General features: G+C 38.0%; 2 protein-coding genes across 2 annotated transcripts; one reads left to right on the forward strand and one right to left on the reverse strand.

Annotated features, from left to right (window-relative positions):
* The first annotated feature begins 2,510 nt into the window (after positions 1 to 2,510).
* Positions 2,511 to 5,144, forward strand: LOC121421325 (glutathionyl-hydroquinone reductase YqjG-like). Its single transcript, XM_041616048.1, has one exon. The coding sequence runs from the start codon at positions 2,659 to 2,661 to the stop codon at positions 3,634 to 3,636; it is 978 nt and encodes a 325-aa protein (XP_041471982.1). The 5' UTR covers positions 2,511 to 2,658; the 3' UTR covers positions 3,637 to 5,144.
* A 4,759-nt stretch (positions 5,145 to 9,903) lies between these two features.
* LOC121421422 (glutathionyl-hydroquinone reductase YqjG-like) lies at positions 9,904 to 11,359 on the reverse strand. Its single transcript, XM_041616149.1, has one exon. The coding sequence runs from the start codon at positions 11,294 to 11,296 to the stop codon at positions 10,160 to 10,162; it is 1,137 nt and encodes a 378-aa protein (XP_041472083.1). The 5' UTR covers positions 11,297 to 11,359; the 3' UTR covers positions 9,904 to 10,159.
* Between the last annotated feature and the right edge of the window lie 1,529 nt (positions 11,360 to 12,888).

Consider the following 12,888-nt stretch of genomic DNA (forward strand, 5'->3'; position numbering starts at 1 on the left):
TTGTTGTTGTTATTATTATCATTATTATTATTATCATAAGGTTAGTCAAAACCCCAAAACTCTATAATGAAATAATAAATAAACTGTCGAAAACTCATGAGTATCCTATGAGGGAGATGAGGAATGGTTTGCACAATAATATTAATAGCACGCTTTAAGAAAATTATAGACCTATAATACTTATGGCACTAAGTTATACACGTACCTTTAAGAATTTGGATATTATTATTTCCCATCTTTTCTGAACTATTTTTTATTAAATAAAAAGATTTAACAAAACAATGAAATATTTAAAATGTGACTCGGTTTCGGTCAGAATTGTTAATGTTGTAAAGGCCCAGAATGTTAAATATACGGTCTCGTCCCTTTGTCAGCTCGAAACATCTCCTTTTCATTTACATAATGATGCATAATATATTCGAATAAATTCCCCCTGTCATCTTTTGAACAGATAAACATTTTCTACCAAAATATGCTCTCAATCATGCATGTGGTATTATACCCATCCAGAATTTGTTCAATCCATCTTTATATGTACTATTTCCACTATTTTGTAGGTTTATATTGTGGTTTGTGATGCCCCGAATCGATACCCTAAAACTGGGATTCTCAAATGGTGGCGCACCGAGCTTTCCGGAGTGGCGCGTGGGAGCCGGTATAGAAAAAGAAAAAAAAACAGAAAATAAAAGGTTGATCTAGTATTAATCTGTAATTGAGGTTTGATCGTTTAATTACAAAGGAAAAATAAAAACTCAGCTATTTTTAAAATCTAAATGCTATTTGATTTCCTCTGATTTTGTGTAATCTAGCATTCGATAAGCCCTATTATGGAGGATCTATTATAAATGTATTCATTTACGATTGGTACAAAGACTATGTACATAATATGTGAACATAAATTTGTGAACAGTGCTTTTAATAACAATAATAATCATAATTACGTTTTAGTTACTCAGGGTAGGCATTTCGGTTAGGGAACTGCAGCGGGCCCTGCATTTCCATGTATGTTATTACTACCCTTCTCCAATTTAAATGCAGAGCGCCAAGCAAGAAGGCAGAAGGTTCCATTCCTATATATATTTTTGTTGTATGACTCTGTTGGGGATCGAACCCACGGCCTCCTGTTCATGAGGCTGACGCTCTACCACTGATCAACATACCCAGTTTGCTTTTTAAACAAGGCCCTCATCAAGAACAAAATGTAATACAGAAACATAACAATTAACACTAATTTGAGCAAATTACTTATCATTTTTTAAAAATAAATTGTGTAGTATGTTGGTATTTTCAAATCTTCTGTTGATTGAGAACCCCTCTCGGCCATTTAAAAGGCTTTCTGCTCTTCAGGTGGTCCTGCATCCCCATACCACAATATTAAACTCTTTGCGTTTTGGATAGTGGAGCAGTCTGGATTCTCAACAAGAAATTTGGCGCTTCAACAAAATTAATTGAGAATGGCTGCCCTAGACGCCCTCTCTCATCTTACTTCTAACGAGGATTTAAAGGAACACAACCCGTTTTCTCGGCCAACAGCTTCCTATGATAAGACTCTAATTTGTATACTCACTCATTTTCTACACATTATTTGAGATGAATAACAGCTACTTTTGAAAGTCGAGCAGACTAGGCTTAATATTGGAGTTATGATTATTGTCTCTCATAATATACACCCAACAGTTTTGGGGCACCATTCAGCCTTATTAGTGCTAGCATGCTATTTGGTCATCATACCCAACTTTACTTCAGTAAGTTATGTCTAGATCATTAAAAATTACCATCAATAAGCACGCTTCAAAATATTAAAGAGCCTTTACCATGTGTATCTCTGAACGACCAAAATGGAATGGTAATATAATGTACGTATACCCCCACCTACCCCCCCCCCCAAAAAAAAATGATATAATCCGTGCGGTTATAATAGTGAGCGAGAAGAATGGGCAATGACGTCACATGGTCAAGCAAGAGTTCACCTGGTGAGGACATGGCGAAGATATATTTATGTGGGATAGAGACCGACTGACCGCAGACAGAATCTGACCTCGTACAAGGTCACCCAGGAGGTCGCACGCGACTTTGTTGAGCTTCTGTTTCTTAGTCTAAAACCTCAGGCTGCTATAATATACAAACTTCCAATATTGGTTATTGTGTGATGTATAAGTATATAGCCCTATCTCTTATTTGGGAATATCCCCAATGGCATGCCCCCCCCCCATTGATGGCATACATTTCAATGTGATTCCTCTGTTGTTGGTAACAAGTAACATTTAGCTTTTAGCTGTCATGGACATTTTTTATTGAGGCGCTTAAATTCAGTTTCAAATTCAAATTCAATATTGTCAAGCCCCCACCCCACCCCCTCGAACAAGCTTTCCAATCCTCGAACAATTAGCGTTGCACTGCCCCGACTCCCTTCCATTAATCATTCAAGGGGTGTGGGAGCGGAGGTAAATATTGCTGAATCATTCCTCACAGTTAATGCTTGAATACACCTGTTTGCTCACACTGCCCTGGTATATATGGTACGTTTGTCTGGGTTTGTTTATTCTCTGTACATGTGATTTAGCTCTCTCTTTTACTGTATATCGATTGGATCCACTCGTTCTGCGATAGTCTAATAACGTAACGGAACAAGAAACAATTTCGAATAAGATTTAAAACATGTCTTCTGCGAAGAGACAGAAGGTGGAACCTTCATGGAAAGACAGTGTAACCAAGAAAGGTGAATTTAAGCGCCATGCATCGGTGTTCCGAAACTGGATAACAGCCGACGGGGAATTTCAGCCGGAGTCGGGCCGCTACCACCTCTACGTTTCCCTCGCCTGCCCGTGGGCCCACCGTACACTGATCTACCGCAAACTGAAGGGACTGGAGGATGTCATTGGAGTCACTGTGGTGGACTGGTTGCTCGGAGATAATGGGTGGTTTTTCTCTGAAGATAAGCCAAAGACGTCACTCGACACTGTGAACAACTGTAAATATTTGAGGGAAGTTTATGAACTAGCTAGCCCTGACTACTCGGGACGTGTGTCGGTGCCAGTCCTGTGGGATAAGAAAAACAAAACCATCGTCAACAACGAATCTTCAGAAATCATACGCATGCTCAACAATGATTTCAATTCCTTCTCGGCCACCAAGAAACAACAAGAATTGGATCTATGCCCTCCAGATCTTTTGAAAGATATTGATGAAATCAACTCCTGGATCTACGAGAACATCAACAACGGTGTTTACCGATGCGGGTTTGCGACAAGTCAGGAAGCTTACGATGAAGCTGCCGTCAAGCTCTTTGCCGCCCTTGATAGAGCCGAAGAAGTGCTGTCTAAATCCCGTTACCTTTGTGGAGATAAAATGACAGAAGCCGACATTCGACTCTTCACCACTCTCATAAGGTTCGATACAGTCTACGCCCACCATTTCAAGTGTAACAAGAAGCGGATCGTTGACTACCCGAATCTTTGGGGTTTCACCAGGGATATTTTCCAGACGCCAGGTGTAAGTGAGACTGTAGATCAAGAACACATCCAGAAGCACTACCAAGTGAGCCATAATAGCATCAACCCACATCGCATTGTGGCCATCGGTCCAGATCTTGACTTCAATAGTCTTCACGGCAGAGATGTCCAATTCCAGAAATAGGTCGAGCCCGTTTTCACATAATGTGTGTACTTTATCATCTTGACATTGTCTTCAAAAGTGCAGGAATGATCAGATTTAATTAATAATGGTGACAGTACTTACAGACATTTGATCATTCAATAAGAGACTTATTTGCTTGGTGTTCGATTTTTGTTTAAAATCATAGTTATGTTTCTATATAATCATGACATACATTTCATACCATAATAAAGATAATAATAAAGTTGTAATACCAACATGATTTATAGGATCGCAAGGAGTACCCATTTGGATAGCCTTTAATGTCAAACAGTCTCATTCTGAAATTAAGACTGGCACACTTATGAATTAAAGAGTAATGCCTACTCTATATCAGCAGTGTACTTCTAGCTTTAAATATTTGATCTTTATTTGATGCTGTGCGTTGTATTTTGACCATGGAAATTTCTATTGGATGTCAAAGTCACCTTGATATTACAAATTTATTATCATTATTATTATTATTATTATAATCATTATTCATACAACGGGGCACTATATTGTCATTAGTTTTGTGTTTAAAATCTGGAATTTGAAAAGATCTTGTTTAGTGTGAGTCTTGTATTGTATTGATTCAATCGAATGCATTGCATCGAAATATTTGTTGTTTATTTTGTTTCCGAAGGTAAAAGATGTATACTTTCTTGCGTCGTTTTAAACCATGCACTTCCAAAATAGAGGTTAAGTAAATAATGCCTTTAATCATATTCGTTATCACATGCCCGATGACTCTGCAACTTTGAAACAAATGTACAATATCAGGGGATCGTTTCATGCAAGGACATATTGGACGTTTTATCCGGCAAGTACTGTTTTTCCGACAGTTATTATGGTAACAGTGACTCTCAGCCAATCATTATCAAGGAAAGTTGTAAGATCTGACAACTTGTCGGGCGAAAATGTTGATGAAACGCTCCCCAGGACGAATCGATATGCATGTAAAACCGAGTAGACCTCTATCAGCGATCGGGTGGTGAAAATAAAATATTATTTGTACATTCCATCCATTGTACCGTCAAACTCCAAGTGCACACATATTACTAACGGTACGTTAATTGTTACAGATTAGCCATCTAGGGGACATTGGTGTATAATTGGTACTTGATAATATCAACTGAATCCTTGATTGTGATATTGAACATAATTACCATGGTAGTTGCCATTGGATAGTATTGCAAGGAGGTTTAAAATACATTGTTACCACCAAGTTATTTTTTTTGCAGCGGTGCCCGGATCTCTTTCAATAATTATTTTTATACGGAATTTGAAATGATTATCGTTAAGAATGAAATTTAGTATAAAGAATAAAATACCTCAGTATGAAACTGAAATTGGTTGGAGATGTACTATGTCAAATGGTGGTTTAACTTATAAATCTATAATATTTTGTTCTTAGCCTATTCACATATTGTCCAGTCTTTAAGTGATAAGAAAAATGAAAGAATGTGCCATGATATTCTCTCATTTGAAAAATACAAAAGCAAATTGAACCATTTTTCATATTTATGTGAGTCTAGACAGCTTAGCGATCGATCGAGTGAGTGTTTACTATAAGCATGATAAAATAGGGTCAAATCGGGTCAGAGGGAAGAGAAGTGAGGGACGCTGCCAAGTCTAGATGCACAAGATTGGGAGATATTTTATTTAGGCTATACACAGAGCCCTTTGAAGTTTATTAGAAAAGAAGTAGACAAGGAGATGCCATTGATTGTGTGATTGTGGAACATTATTTAGAAATGTTTCAATGAAAATACATGTAGCAACAGGAAATGAAAAAGCCATTCAATAACCAAGAAATTGCGCTGTGTTATTAACTTTTACTAAAATTAATGGCCTAGAAAGATTTTTATCATTTTTGTTACTATATCCTTCCTGAAAAATGGTTTCAGGTATGTCTGTTCCAATTGCATCCCCCGCCAGTCCAATTTTGACTAAATCTTAATGTTTCTTCTGTAAGAGCACAATCTTTCTTTAAAGGTCAAGTCCACCTCAGAAAAATGTTAATTTGAATCAATAGAGAAAAATCAGACAAGCACAATCCTGAAAATGTCATAAAAATCGGATGTAAAATAAGAAAGTTATGACATTTCAAAGTTTCGCTTATTTTTAACAAAATAGTTATATGAACGAGCCAGTTACATCCAACTATTTATTTTGTTTTTTATTGTTTGAATTATACAACATTTCAATTTTTATGAATTTGACGATTAGACCTCCTTGCCTGAAGCACAAAATGTTAAAATGATAGATTTCCACGTGTTCAGGGAGGAATGAAACTTCATTTCGCATGACAATGACGAGAAAATCAAAATATTTCATATTTCATATAATAAAATATAAAAGAAATAGTGAGTGAGTGATGTCATCAGTTCCCTCATTTGCATACCGACCGAGATGTGCATAACTATTTTGTGAAATGAAGTGAAACTTTAAAATGCCATAACTTTATTATTTTACATCCGATTTTCAGTGTTATGCTTGTTGAATTTTTTTCTTTTTATTCAAATCAAGTTTTTGTTGGGGTGGACTTGTCCTTTAAGCATTTCTTGAAAATGTAACAATTGATTTTGTGATTGATATCTATACCGCCATACCCACTGGCATCTTCTCCTTCCCTCCCCCCAAAAATATCTTTCTCTTTATTATTCTATTCTCCCGCTCTTTGCAATTTCTCATTTGGGCGCTAAGTTGAAAGTGGGGGGGGGGGGCACAGGGAAAAAGGGCACCTTTTCCTTCGAAAAGGGAACTACCTTAAAACAAAGAAAAATGTCGTATCTACAGCGTCGCAATGAGCAAAAAAAAATGAAGGGGCTAGATATGTCGTATCACATATAATTTATAAGAAGCTGTGAGCGAGCGGAAACTTTGACATTTTTAACGAAAATCCAATATTTTTACATATCATAATTCACCCTTTTCTCTTCTTTTTCTTGGTTATGATTTTTTTGGGGGGTGGCAAGAGCCCACAATCTCTACGCCACTGCTTATACACCCCACTCACATGACTCATGAAACTAAACACACGCAGGATTATTCTAAAAAAAACATAATAATGGAAATATTGTTTTCTTGTTTCAAAGGGACAAATAAAACGGGTCCTTCTCAGGCGAAAGGTGCACAGAGCACAGAACACGTTCATGAGGGGCACTTTTCTAAGAGCACTTACAAGAAGAAAAGAGGACACTTGCTCACACAAAGAGGGTCCTCCTCAGGAGAAAGGGGCACTGAATACCTTCAAGAGGCGGCATTTTTGGAAATGTAAGCACTTATCATGCTTATACGAGAAAGGGCAGTTTGTTACACCTAAAACGGGTCCTCCTCAGGTGAAAGGGTGCCAGTACACGTTCATGAGGGGCACTTTTCTTGGGTAAAAAGAGGCACTGGTTCGAGAAAGGGCAGTTACAAGAAGGCAAGGGGACACGTACTTGCTCACACAAAAAGGGTCCTCATCAGGGAGGAGGTGGATACATGTACGTAAGGGCATTTTCTTGCATAAAAAGGGCACGTTTTCAGTGCCCTCACAAATAGAAAATATTCTGCTCCTCCCTCTCTCCGCTTAGCCTCGTTTTACCCTCTCCCTATAGCTTGTCCTCCTACACATTGCGCATGGTGGGGGCATCTTTCTCCACCCCTCACACCCCCCCCCCCTCTTTCTCGCTATCTCCAGGGGCTTGGGAAAGATTTATGAAGAGGGTGCAGTTTTGGAGGGAAAATAAGACAAGCAACAAAAGGGGGTTCTCGCTCCAAAATAAACGTGACTTGGGTCAAATTTTTACATTTGACACAAAACTGAACTCCAGGGTGTGGTACCTATGGTATTAACATTTGCTTTTTAATTCAAGCACCCAAGAAAATGTTGGGGTGCTTGAGCACCCCCACTCCCTCTTTAGCTAACCATTTTGCCTCTGCCACACTCTCTCGCTCTGTTTTTCTGTTATACATACATTTTCCCCCATCTGTCAAGTAGAAGAATACGTATCAGAATGACTACAGTTTCTTTCCCTCTTCTTTTCCTTGCAACGTAAAATATGTATTTTAATATAGACATATATACAATAAATTAAGACTTTGGGCCTTTATTTTATTCTCGTACAGGTCATTCAATCCTAGAAATGCAAGAGCGTTGCTAGAGACTGGAGAAGTGAATACTTTTACATGCTACACTCTTAAAAACATATCAGTCAAAATGACGAGTTAATCGTGTCAGCTGGGTGCAACTGTTATTCTAGTGATATTTTACTATTTTCTAGTCGTGTTTTACTAGAAAAGAGTTATTTCTGACTAGAATATACGTCAGAAATGTGACTAGACATAAGTTGATCCCACCCGACTACTTAGCTCGTATGTTAACCGAGTGCGCGTTGTCCATCACAACACGTTGAAACATGAATGACAAGAAAAGAAAACTCAAACAGGTAAAAGGGGCTGATGGTGTCACACAATATTTATTTTTGTATTTAATCTTAAAAACATGAACAGTTTTATTTCACGTCTTATGCATTATTTGACTGCTGCTCGCCATTGTAAAAAATATTAATGATAAAGAGCTTCTTCATCATGAAATCTACAAGATGTGCTGTGCTTGTTTGATTTTATTTTGTTTATTCAAATCAAGTTTTGGTCGGAGTGGATTTGGCCTTTAATAGGATCGAGCAACACAAGATATAAAAATCAATCATTCACAAAATAAAAAGTAAATACGAATCTATTCTGTAAAAAAGTTGCAATCAATTGTAAACGTATATACATTATTTTGAAATAAATTCACGATTATACTTTAAGAAATGAAGAATACAAAATAAATTATGAATACAAATAAAAAGCAATTTGATAGATAATCTCCCCGGTACTTTTTATAAAAAATTACCCATTTTCTCACACTGCCGCCTCTCTTTCCCTCCAGTATTATAATTTTTGTATGATCATAATCATAACCCCCTTTTCTCATAATCGCTTCAATTAAATATCGCCACATTCACGCATGTGCTTGCATCAGTAGCTTACGCAGGAATTTTTTAAGGGGGGGGGGTTAAAGCTGAATGAAATGTTGCCAACTCCGCCGAAAAAAAAATCTTAACGACAAATTTGAAGTCGTTTATTCCCCCCCCAAAAAAAAAAATGAAAAGCAATAAAAAAAAAAAGAAAATAAAAAAAGGCCTTAAAAGATATTTTTAGGGGGTTTGCATATCAAAAAAAAAATAAGGGGGGTTTGAACCCCTATAACCACCCTCTGCCTACGCTACTGACTGGCATATATTTGGAGTCAATAGTACAGTTCGACCATGAAGAGTAAAGTGCTTCAGAGTTCAGAAATCTTTTGTCTGAAAAGCATTAGCGAGGCGGTTGAATATAATGGAGTCGGCCATTTTGTAAATGGAAGTTTTTCGTTTAGAATGGAAATGCGAAAATATTAACCACGAAAAGAACACCCTCCCTTCTCGCAATTGAGATGAAAACGATATTGGCAGTTCGGCACTCTGTGCTATTATGTATATAATCATGTATTTAATGCTATCGTAAGAATATATCGACAAGAAAACATATGAAATACTACTGGTCTCTATGGTCTCTCAGTTGTTTGCTTGTGGAAGAAAGGGAAATGTAAATTTGTCTGTTTGTTGGATACAGGGGCGGTACGTGCTATATGGGGTTGATTTTTTATATTCAATTGCATGGTAATGACCGAGACAGTCTTTTCCAAATTCTCCTTTCTTCTTTCTTCAATTTTTCTCCTCTAGATTTTTTTTTAATCAATACTTCGAGGTATAAAAAAAATCAAAGGGGGTGATCGCCCCCCGCTCCTTGTATCACCGCCCCTGGTAGGAAATGGTGAGTCACTGCACATTGGAGAGTCACATTTACGAGATATCACTATGAATAATTACAGAGTTGAAACTAAGTAAATTTATTATCTTAGATTAGGTAACAAAAGTAATGTGAGTTGAAAGGGAAAATAATCGTGCTTCAAAGTTGTCTATAGCGGAATACATTTAACTTTCGAATAGATCTTCCCATTCAGTTATTTTTAAAAATAACATTGCCACGAAAACAGAAAAAACGAGTTTGTATTAAAAAGATTATAGGACCTCTCCTTTAAAAACGGAAGAACAGTCAAGGCAATTCACAACGGAGTATATACATTTCGAATTAATGATGGAACGTTATTCTACAATGTCAAAGTAATATGATGAAAAAAAATTCATGTATAATATATATGACGCCAATCGATTCCTAAAATGACAGCTATTTTCTGTACAATGTCATGATAAACAGACTTTCCATGTATATTCTTTCGCAGAGTTTCGCTTATAATGCTTTGAATATTCTAATCCACACATTATTTTGAGAAAACGTTTCTATTATATTGAGAAAACTATAGACTGCTTTTTAACTGAATACAACTATAGATAGGCCTATGAACAGATTTTAGCAAGTACAATGTCAGATATTAATAAGGCTACAATCCTAAAGGGTATAACAGTAAAGTCTTTAAAGTACTAACTATCTACTTTGAAAATTTTACGTCTGCAGGCCCACTTCCATGTGGGCTATCAAAGTCCAGGTCGGGCCCAATGGCCACTATGCGATTCGGATTGATGTGTACGTGGCTCACTTGGTAGTGCTTCTGGATATGTTCTTGATCTACAGTCTCACTTACTCCTGGCGTCTGGTGGATATCCCTGGTGAAACCCCAAAGATTCGGGTAGTCAACGATCCGCTTCTTGTTACATTTGAAATGATGGGCGTAGACTGTATCGAACCTGACGAGAGTGGTGAAGAGTCGAATGTCGGCTTCTGTCATTCTATCTCCACAAAGATATCGGGATTTAGACAACACTTCTTCGGCTCTGTCAAGGGCGGCAAAGAGTTTGGGAGCAGCATCATCATAAGCTTCCTGACTGGTTGCGAAGCCACATTTGTAAACTCCAATGTTGATGAAGTCATAGATCCACGAATTAACCTCATCGATATCTTCCAAAAGATCTGCAGGGCACAGATCCAATTCTCCTTGTTCCTTGGTGGCGGAAAAAGCATTGAACTCCTTGTTGAACATCCGCATGATCTCAGCAGATTCATTGTTGACGATGGTTCTGTTCTTCTTATCCCAAAGTACGGGTACAGACACGCGACCGGTGTAACCCGGGCTTGCAAGCTCGTAAATCTCCCTCATATATTTGCAGTTGTTGACTGTATCAAGTGATGTCTTCGGTTTATCATTCGAGAAGAACCATCCTTTCTCTCCCAACAACCAATCTACCACTGTAACTCCAATGGTATCCTCCAGCCCCTTTAGTTTACGCGTTACGAGAGTTCGGGAAGCCCACGGGCATGCCAATGACACGTACAGATGATAACGGCTTTTCTCCGGCTGAAATTCTCCATCGGCCGTGATCCAGTTGCGAAATGCAGTCGTAGCCCCTTTATATTCACCCTTTTCATTTGTCGGAACTGGTGATGTTTTCTGTTCCTTTTGATCAGACGACATGCTGTCACCAAATTCTGTAAAATTTATAGTGAATGAGGATGTTGAGTTATAAACGACTCTGCGCGTCGTAAACAGAAAATCCCGAGTTGCTTGGGAAAGCCTCGGCAGTACGTTAAAAACTCTCATTCTGTAATGTGGGTATGAAAGCACGAGCATACAACCCGAACACAGCAGCTATCCTTTCATGTCATCAGTCCATCCATTGTAGTAATATAGCTCCGTGATGGTCTGTTTGCATGGTGAGACTAGAGCCCATTATCATCACATCCTGACGAGTGGCAAAGCGAGGCTGACTGATAATAGAGACAGGTTTGATTTGATTTGATTTGACTTGAATTATTGTTTTCTTCTGCATCCATAACATTCGTATAATAGGCCTACATTTTTCATAACATAATAAACATAATATGTTAGCATTTTTGCCATGAATCATAAATAAAGAGTATCAGGGGCGTCGACCCATTTTTCAGATGGGGGGGGGGGGTAAATCATAAAGTGAATCAACGTTCCATAGGCGCTCGATTACACAAAACAAACACCCCCACTAACACATAAATATGCCTATATATATATATATATATATATATATATATATATATATATATATATATATGTGTGTGTGTGTGCGTGAGAAAGAGACACAACTCTCACAAACAAAATAATGCGAGCGCGAAGCGCGAGCTGAAAATTTTGGTATTTGGATCTGAAAAAATGAGTTAAATGGACGTTTTTAATAAAGAACAAGATATATAGATTATTGCAAATCGAAGCGGGAGTTCTTTTGAGGTTTAGAACTGAAAAAGGACATTCTATTTACCTATTTAATCATGAAAAGTATGGGTCCTTGCCACCGAAATGATGCGAGCGCGAAGCGCGAGCTGAAAATTTTTATATTTCAGTCTGAAAAAGCTGACATTTTGAGCACGATTTTAAATAATGAACGAGTTTTGTATCTCAATCTCGCTTGCTGATCTCTGTGTAACATTACAATCTTATTTTATTTTTGCACATGCGGGATTATTGGGGGGGGGGGGGCAAAACGATATGTTTGCCCCCAATATTTTCATTGGTGGGGCGATCGCCCCCCTGCCCCCCCAGGATCGACGCCTCTGAAGAGTACTAAAAATAATTTCAGACAAAAATGATTAACTATATGATATTCACAATTTGCAGGAGAAGGATTGTCATCATAGCAGATTGCTTGAAAAAATGACAATCCCAAACTTATGCTAGTTGAATTAATTAATACATTTATAAAGCAGGATGGGCATATATTTCATATATACGAAACATGAATTCATGCAATATTATAGTATGAAGATGATAAAGCTGAGGGTGACGGTGATATGATGATGACGGTGATATGACGATGGGTTATTTTTTATGAGGTTGTACTTTTTACATAGCATAGGGTGATCCAGGGGGGTCGAGGGGCCCACCCCCTATTGGCGGAGCTAAAAAAGGAAAATAAAAAAGGAGGTAAAAAGAGGATAAAAAGAAGAGGGAAACAGGGGCCGCGGAATGGTTTTCAAAGTGGGGGGGGGGGCTGACCATGCAAAAAATCGCAATCATTATGGTCACTTTTACGACTTCCACTTCAAAGAAACCAAAAATCATCTTCGAGCGGCCGATCGGGGAGAATATGGCTGAAAGAATTGCAACCGCCCCTTACTGGCGAAGGCTGGATCCGCCCCTGCATAGGGTAGGCTATCTAGGCTCGATGTAAACATTTCAGAGACGTCGGTCAT

Source organism: Lytechinus variegatus, chromosome 1 (assembly GCF_018143015.1).
Source record: "Lytechinus variegatus isolate NC3 chromosome 1, Lvar_3.0, whole genome shotgun sequence".
Taxonomy (NCBI): Eukaryota; Metazoa; Echinodermata; class Echinoidea; order Temnopleuroida; family Toxopneustidae; genus Lytechinus; species Lytechinus variegatus.